The sequence below is a fragment of the Lepus europaeus genome, chromosome 12 (genome assembly GCF_033115175.1).
Source record: "Lepus europaeus isolate LE1 chromosome 12, mLepTim1.pri, whole genome shotgun sequence".
NCBI lineage: Eukaryota > Metazoa > Chordata > Mammalia > Lagomorpha > Leporidae > Lepus > Lepus europaeus.
The window spans coordinates 32356418-32365667 of record NC_084838.1 but is presented as its reverse complement, the minus strand read 5'-3'; the positions used below and the strand labels follow the sequence as shown (position 1 = coordinate 32365667).

At 41.4% G+C, this 9250-nt stretch overlaps 1 protein-coding gene across 3 annotated transcripts in view; it reads right to left on the bottom strand.

Moving 5' to 3' along the window:
* Positions 1-2748: 2748 nt before the first annotated feature.
* The window catches only part of ALDOB (aldolase, fructose-bisphosphate B), a 473832-nt gene continuing 467330 nt past the window's right edge, over positions 2749-9250 (bottom strand). For all 3 annotated transcript variants that reach the window (XM_062207851.1, XM_062207850.1, XM_062207849.1), the window contains exons 5-9: positions 8663-8823; positions 7720-7803; positions 6285-6459; positions 5673-5872; positions 2749-3273 (exon numbers count right to left, since the gene is read on the bottom strand). In XM_062207851.1, coding sequence (XP_062063835.1) covers positions 3178-3273; positions 5673-5872; positions 6285-6459; positions 7720-7803; positions 8663-8823 — 716 coding nt within the window. In that variant the 3' untranslated portion in view covers positions 2749-3177. The remainder of the gene's footprint in view (positions 3274-5672; positions 5873-6284; positions 6460-7719; positions 7804-8662; positions 8824-9250) is intronic.

The window sequence follows — 9250 nt, the reverse complement described above, 5'->3', positions numbered from 1 at the left end:
AGGGAGAGAGGTCTTCCATCTGCTGGTGCACTTCCCAAATGGCCGCAATGACTGGGGGTGGGCCAAGGCAAAGCCAGGAGCCAGGAGCTTTCTATGGGTCTCCCATATGGGTGCGGGGGCCCAAAATCTTGGGCCATCTTCCGTTGCTTTCCCAGGCGCATTAGCAGGGAGGTGGATTGGAAGTGGAGCAGTTGAGACTTGAACTGGTGCCCATATGGGATGGGGGCACTGTAGGCTATGGCTTAACCCACTGCGCCACAGCATCGGCCCCTGTCAGTTCCTTTTCCAAGAGTTTCCCTTCCTTTTGTTATCCTGTGATGTCTAACCTAAATGTCATCTCCTTTACTACACTCAGACATCTGATTAGACTCCCTCCTCACTTAGCAACCCTCATTCAATAGTGTGTGTGTTTCCTGCCTAGCTATTTAAGCTTAATCATCTGGTATGCAGCTACATACTCCCTTAAAGTGGAACCTTCTCTTAAATATGCTATGTGTCTAGTACAAGGTTATACCTTTAGCAGATGTTCAATAACTACCGGAATAAGTCTGACAAACTTACCAAAGCTAGGAAGCCATTAATACACTTACTCAGTGATCTTTGTCTTTAATAATCACTTACCCAGTGATCACACAGCTAATAGAAATTAAAGTGTGTGCCTCGTGACACTTCATAGTTTACTAAGTGGAGGAAAGCACTCGGATTGATATTTCAATGACTTCTGCAGTCATTCAGTAGGAGCAATATATCAGATGGTGACTAAGGAAAATGCAAATCCTCTTCCCCCCAGTGAAATGTAATTCAGTCTATCAGAAAATATAAATAACTCAACGTTGATTTTAAATTCATGCTTACCAATAAATGAGAATCTCAGAGATATCCTTACAGCATAGTTTCAGAGATACTGAGTAAGCTGTATATAAAGATTTCCTCGCAGAAGATCAGTATCACATGAGGTGTTGCCTAAGCTTTAGGATGGCTTGGCACATGGTAAGAATTCAAACACTTGCTCATTGACTTGATGAGTATAACAAGGTTAGAAGACCTACAATGCTGGTGGCAGAGCTATTGAACACTGTCTGGAACCCTGCCCCTACCTATCTCCCTGGCTATGTGTCTACTGTATGAAAAAGAGACCTGAATTCTAGTTTCTCAGCTCTACCCAAAATGTGTAACCCTTGCCAAGTGATTTAATTGATCTGGGTTTGGTTTCATCATATGTAAAATGAAATCCGCAGGTTAAATGAATTGATTCTAAGATAAGTCAGAATTGTGTATATGAATATAGTTACTTTTAGAAAAGTTATTATGGGGCTGGCACTCTGGTATAGTGGGTTAAGCCACTGCCTGCAATGCTGGCATCCCATATAGGTGCCGGCTCAAGTTCCAGCTGCTCACAGTTCTGATCCAGCTCCGTGCTAACGTGCCTGGGAAAGCAGAGGAAGATGGCCTAAGTGCATGGGGCCCCTGCACCCTCATGGGAGACCCGGATGAAGCTCCTGGCTCCTGGTTTCAGTCTGGTTTAGCCTTGGCCACTGCAGCCATTTGGGAAGTGAACCAGAAGATAGAAGACTGCTCTCCTTTGGACCAATTCTGTCTTATTCTCTAGATAACATACTTCTGCTTGTATTTTTTAATTTAACCATTCTAAGGAATATCATCTGTGTACTATCAAAGACAATGAATTTAGTTTATCCTCCATATTTTAATTATAAATATATTTTAATGATTTACATCCATATATATTTTTTAAAAGGTTTATTTTAAATGTAGACTTACAGATAGAGAGAGAGAAATCTCCTATCCATTTATTCACACCCCAAATGGCCATGATGGTCAGGGCTAGGGGAAGGGGTTGGGGGAGGGAGACAGAGAGAAGGAGGAGGAGGAGAAGGACAAGAAAGAAGTGGAAGTAGCTGCGACCCAAACCAGAGCTCTTACAGGATGCCAGCATTGCAAGCAGCAGCTTAACCCACTGTACCACAATGCTGGCCCCACACTCCTATCTATTTAATGATTTATATCTATTTATCTTATTACTTTAATAAATTTTAAGCACTATATCTTAACCCATCAATTTTGAGCAGCATTCCTAACTCCTTTTGCTTTCCTCTACTTCTTCATTCCTTTATTTTTTATATTTCTCAACTTCTGTCAGTTAAATCAGTATGTTGTCCAAAGTTAGGCTCAAATTGTCTTTTGTAAGTATGGTTATCTTAAATGATTCATCTAAAAGTTAATTTTAAAAATTGAAGCCAATATAGTGAAATTATGTGAACACTAGGTAGCGTGCTTAGATGTGTCGAGGAAAACGTTATCTTGTGTCATCAAACCTGGACATTTGAAGAGAAAGTCTCCAAATACCAAAGTCACATGGATTCTCGTTTCACACTTCACAAACTGCTCAAAATCATTCCACATCTTAGCTGGCTTCACATTACCAATGGTATTAATTTTCAAATATTCCGCACTTGAAATTTAGTTCGGTAGTTCTCAAGCTTGGCTACACATTAGAATCACCAAGGGAGCTGTGAGAAATCTGACAGAGAATTCCACATCTAGAGTTTTCTGCTCTAATTGTGCTGGGGTATGTCCTGAGCATCTGGGTGCTTTGAATTTTGCTATTAGGTTCTAATGAATAGCCGAAGCTGAGGATCCTGACAATTAATGCTAGTCGTGTCTAGTAAAGTGCTAGATAATGAAATATACTTCAACAGCAAGAGTAGAAAAGTGAAACCCAACACCAGCTGAAGGTTTATAGAACAGTTTATTTCTTTTTCAGTTGCAGCTGTCTCCATCAAAACCTACTCCTGCTAAAACTGTTTCATAAAACGCACTCTCGGCCCGAGCTTTGAAGGGATTTCATTAGGCAGTTGACATTGTGGTTGGGAAGCTGATTTTGTTTGAAAGCCTATTGTTTTCTTGGCTGGATACACTGGAGCATGGAGAGCAGGAAGTGTTGTAAAAAAAACTATTGTGTGAAATTTCATCAGATTCTTGATATTTGTACTTATATATGCCAATAACTGATTTACTTTTTCCTCTTGTGTTTAAGATTTAAAATGTGTTGTGTTTCCAGCAGTTCCTGCTTGATTTAGTCTAATTTCCAGGGCCAAATGAAAGCCCACTTACTAAGACACCTAGAAGAGCTGAGGCCAGGCTGGTTGGAGTCAGGTCCTAGTAGGTATAGGAAGCCGTGAAGAGTGACTGGGTTGAAGCAGCTCCAGATGAGCCTGTGTGAACATACTGTCCTTTGGCTGCCTGGCAGTTGACCTAAAAAGACCAAGTGTAAAAGAGGAGACACAGTTAGAGCAAGTGCAGTCTATACTTGGCCCTCTCCACCTCTCAAATGAAACCAGTACACCTTCATGTATTTAAACTGCTTGCCTCCTCACACAGGTATTGTTGATATTGCTGCTAATACCATCATTTTCCTTTTATAATATTTTATCTTGCTTTACCCTAGTTTTCTGATAATTTCCTTGGCAAGACTGAGATTGTGTCAGTTAATGAGAAGTCTCTTTTTAGTACCAACAATAAAACAGTATTAGAAGTTAAAGTGGAGAAACTGGTCACTAAAGCAAAAAAAAGTATGTTTAATTTTTTTTCCATTTTCTATCTATATCTGTCCATAAGAATATGGAATTTTTATGTAGATTTTATGACAGTTTCATTTTGGTTTCCTTCATAAATTTCAATTAAAGGTAAAATCAGGATTATTAAACATAATTATTCATACAAACATGAATTGCCCAATGATGGAGACATGTTCTGAGAACCACATCTTGATCTGACTATATCATCATGCAAACATAATAGAGAAACTATACAAACTGAGATGGTGACAATGTCACTAGGTGATGTAATCTTACGGGGCCACCATCACACATGCAGTCCACAGCTGACTGAAATGCCATCACAGTCATGTGGTGCCTGACTGTATTCAAATGCCACTCTTGATACCACTTCCTCTTCTACCAGCCACAGCTGCTATTGTCTGTACTCTCCAGGACTTATTTCTACATCTTAGATCAGTGCTTCTCAAAGTGTGTTTCACAGGCCATCAGCATCACTTAACAAATTGTTAGAAATGAAACTTCTCTGACCTCACCTCAGATGTACTAAATTAGAAACCAGTGGCTGGGCCCAGAAACCCCCATTTTAACCAGCGCATTAAAATGGACTCACCTAGGCTTGGGAACCACTGTCCTAGATGACAAACTCAGCTTCCCTTCTGCACAGATGGCCCTTCTGACCCGCACTTCCTAATTCCTCTAGCAGATGGGCTCCATCTCCCAACTCCATCAGCCACACAGCAGTACAGCGATACCCCGCTTTTCATTATCCAGGTAAAGCACTACCTCTAAATTCTCACCCTCTCTAGGGCCCCTGAGAAAGGTTTCCCTGAGGCTCTCCTTTCCTTTGGAGCCTCATCACCAGACCTCTGATGACACCCAACTCCTGATCCAGCCTCCTTTATGATCAGGGCGCTACCATTATAAGTTGGCACTCGCCTGTCTTATTAATCCACTATTCTTCCACCCTGTTAGTTCCCATTCAGGTTTATCTGACTCTTCCTGTGTGCTTTAGAGAATGGTTAGGAAAATTCAGAAACTAAGTTGGGTGTACTACAAACTCACTCTCATTGCAGTTACACCTTCCTTGATGCTCGACTAAAATGTGTCAGCAAAACACATGGTAAGTTTCCTAGCAGATTTCTTCAACAGCTCATCTAACCTCCCTGCTGTCAGGATTCAGACATGTCTTGATTATCCTAAGCAGATACTGTACAGTATAATAAGTGACCAACTGCTACATGTCTTCACCACTACAGAGCTACTTCCAAACCCATTCTCTTTCTTCTTTTCTCTCTTCCCTCCTTTTGTCTCCTTCAAAGACCAACTATGCCACCTATATTTAATATTTAGTCCCATGCAATCCTGTATATGATAATTCCTCCTCCCTTCAATCATCCATGTCCTCTTCATCTTGACTCTCTCCTCTGGATCTTTTGCCTTATTTTGAAACATGACAAGCTCTGTCCTGGTTGGCTAAACTCTACACTCCCTGAGGACACTGGCTCTGATTTGTAGGGAGTATTAAAAAGCTAATGAATATAACTTGAAGAAACCTCTTATTGTCTTCATTTCTCCTGGTAACCTTTCTGAATCTCTTCCTAACAAACTTATTGAATAGGCACTTTTATTTTCTCTCTGTTGAAACCATTTTGATGACACTCATTGATATACTCCCAAAAGCCAGTCCCCGTGTGTCTTCTTGGACTTGGTTTTGAATCTCTCTGAAGTCTGTTATCACTAGCCCCTGGAAACCTGTTTCTATTTGTTCCCAGAATGCTTGGTTCATACTATCATATAACTGCTGCTCTTCTTGGTGGCTTTTCATGATCTCCCCAAAATTAATGATGTCCAAGGCTTAGTCCTTGTCACTCTTCTTCCCTCTGAAGTCTCTGTTGAAACTGTCCTTCCATCTAGTTTCATTAACTATACCACCAGTGTGGATAAATCAAAACTTTCTCTGGCTCCAAGCTTCCTGCTGAACTCTCATGCTACATTTTTAAATACCTATTCAGCATCTTAGGGTCCAAAGAAATCAAGAAAGCCATGCCCCAAGTATCAACTTGATCAAGAGGATATGAGGTAGTAGGATCTTACCACAGCCCGCTTCATAAAGGCCTCCTGGGTTGCCTTCTTGTTTTCAGCCTTGCCACCCCAGGCAGCAAGTGCACTGGCCTGTAGGGCCCGTCCGTAAGAGAAACTGAGTTTCCAGGGCTTTGGAAGAGGACAAAGGTTGATAGCATTGAGATTGAGAGTAGCATCCTCTTCACTCATGCCACCGGACAAAAAGCAGATGCCTGGAAAGAGAAAAGCATTCCACTGTATCAGTCCCAGCTTTTGTCCCCTGCTTGAGAAAGCAAGCAATGAGCCTAAAAGAAATGTAATGTCTCAATCTTTTCTTTGCTTGATTTGCATGGGACTGGATCAGAGAAATCAGTTTGCTTTGGTGAGGCCAGTTCGGTTAAGGAAAGGAGGACATTAATAAGTAAAGAAGGCTGTGGAGTGTTGACAAAATAAATGTTTTGTGTGCATTGAGACAGACTTAGAATACTTGGCCTTGAGGAGTGGGAGGGGACGTGCTGGCTGCCTGTGAGATGTAGAGCTCTGTTTCTCAGATAGAAGCTGACTCCTGGACAAATGCAATTGCTGTATCATTCTTTCAAAGAAATAGAGCTAAGACCTTGAGTTAGAGAAGAAAGAAGGCCCTACCGGGAACAGCTGCAGGAACGGTACGATGGAGAGCTGTGACAGTGGCCATAGCCACCTGCTCTGGAGTATACTTCTTGGTGCAGGCATGTCCAGCAGTCACCATGTTGGGCTTCAGCAAGGTGCCCTCTAGGTAAACATGATGGTCATTCAGGGCCTTGTAGACAGCAGCCAGAACCTGAAGGACAGAAAGTTCAATCAGGTGAATCTCAGAGAGTCTTAGAGTCAACTGACCTTGAAAAAATTTCTAAAACTACAGAAATACAAGAGGAAGAAATTTCCATAAGCAGCTAGGCCAAAGCTCCCAGACCAGCCTCAAGACCTCATATGGGCAAACAATGTGTTGCAAACCACTGAGCACAACCAGGCTGCCTATCTTTAACACCATTAATCTAGCCACTCTATTGCATGAAGTAGGGACATAGCTCTGCTCTCTATTTCCTCCCATCAAACTCTTGGTCATTGTCATCTCCTATTAAACTTGCATGTATTTAGCTAGTTGACAAAATAAAAACTGGCCTCCACCCTCCATTCCCATAGGAACTGTGTGATCATAAAAACATACATTTTAGAGACAGATATGCTTTCAAAACTCATTTAAGTCCACATAATTTTGCAAGCAGAAAAACTGAGGTCAGGAGACTTACGAGATTCTTGGTTTCTCACATTGTTTGAGGAGAATCACTCTCTTTTAGAAATACTGTGGCTAATTTAAAAAGTCAAATGTGAATAAAGTATTTTCTAATTAAATTTTCTTATGTGAGCTTCATACACTATTCTAATATTGCCTATTGTAAACCTAATGGAACTGAGGTCCAAAAGAGATAACATGACTTGTTCCAGGTATCACAGGTAGGAAAGTAAATTCTCTAAGCCAACTCTTGGTGCTGAATCTCCTGTGCTTTTTTTTTTTTTTTTTTTTTAAACAGGGAGAGTGGACAGTGAGAGAGAGAGAGAGAAAGGTCTTCCTTTGCCATTGGTTCACCCTCCAATGGCCGTCGCGGCTGGCACACCGCGCTGATCCAAAGGAGCCAGGTGTTATCCTGGTCTCCCATGCGGGTGCAGGGCTCAAGCACTTGGGCCATCCTCCACTGCACTCCTGGGCCATAGCAGAGAGCTGGCCTGGAAGAGGGGCAACCGGGACAGAATCTGGCGCCCCGACTGGGACTAGAATCTGGTGTGCCAGCGCCGCTAGGCGGAGGATTAGCCTATTGAGCCACAGAGCCAGCTTCCTGTGCTTCTTCCCTAAGGAGCACACCAGGTGCCAAAAGAAGTGAAAGATTGATAAGCACCCTTTAGCTTCTCAAAGCTACCTTGTGATTCTAAACTAAAGGCTATTTCAAATATAATAGCTGTTATATGTTAAGTAACAGCTGTTACAACAAAACAAGATATTTTTTTTCCAAATAGAATTGGAACTTTTAAATTTAAGACTTACCTTCTCAGTGACATACTGGCAGTGTTCCAGATCATGGTCTCCATCAGGAATTACCTCCGGTTCGACAATAGGTACCAACCCATTCTAAAGAGAAAAAGGGGAGAGGGAGGAGTAAAAGTGAAGCTGTATTCTTTCCAAAGCTGTAATCCTTTCAGAAGATGAGATTCAACAGTTGCAATTGATATTAAAGTGAAACCCTCATGGATAAAGAGTATATAAATGACTTAGAGATGTTGAAAAGAAATTGATGGAGTGTCTAGTGAATATCTGTGGCTTAGCCAGAAGAGAACAGTGTTACTTTTTTTAAAAAAATGTTTTATTGGAATGGGGTAAAAGACTAAATAGAAACCCTCTTCTAGAGACAACTGTAGCCACTCCAGAACCTAGCTGCTATCCTTTTAGGGCACTCAAGCTTAAATCACTAAGAAAGATGCCTGTAATATAAGTCAATTAAGGAATTCAAGCAGTGTTTATAGTTTTAACTGGGAATTTCCAGATGTCTACAATTTCAGTCACCCCAACATTGTACCCACCAAAGCAAATCACATTTGATCATTTGCAGGTGTGAAACTTAGGCATCAAGTCATCATCTTCCAAGAAAGTATGTGAATTGGGACAAGATCTGAGATATCACCCTCTAGCTAACAGCCTAAGAGGGTCATAGGGGCCATGTAGTTCAGACAAGCAAGTGCCTGGCCTCATCAGCCTTATCGTTTTTAAGACTTGGCTTATAAAGCTTTGTCAGAGGGCAGCAGCTAATTGCAGTGACCTTTGAATTTACAGCTTAATGGGAGATTTCTACTGGCTTTGTGGGACTACAGCAAAAGTAGTCAAAAATACCACCAGCATATACTGGTGAGGGGGAGAGGAACACTCATATAAAAATCGGTTTTCAAGAAAAATCTAGTCTACTGGTTTTTAGCCCAAAGAGAAGGCAGAGCACCTGCTGACAGATGCTGGCGTAGCGGGCCAGGGTATTGGCATTTTCCTGGATAGCAAGACTGGATGGACACTGGTCAGCAATCCTCAGGACAGCACGCCACTTCCCAAAGTCAACACCATCTTTCTTGTACTGAGCACAGCGCTCCGAGAGCCCATCAAGCCCTGCAAATCACAAAAGAGAGAAAGGCTTCTTTGTACCACTGCAGCTGATCAATGGGGCCTCTGATAAACTGAAGTTCTACCTTGTCCCAAATTTTATTGCACAAATCTTGAGAACTGAAAAATGCCCAAATAAGCACTAATCACAATAATGGCCAAAAGACCTACATTTAATAAACATGGTTTTGATGTACATAGTGAGTACCTCATAAATAAGACAGGAGGAATTGATGGTTAAAATGATATTCATTTTATAGATGTGAAACCTGAGGCTCTGAGGTGTTTATGTGATTTTACCAAATTTGAATAGCTGAAGAGTGACAAAGCTAGATTCAAATTCTGTTTCTAACCCAAAGCTGTGGTCAGTACTTGTCTGCTTAGTTAGTGACATACCTTGCAAAATTGTTTAAGTTGCATATGATGGAACTAG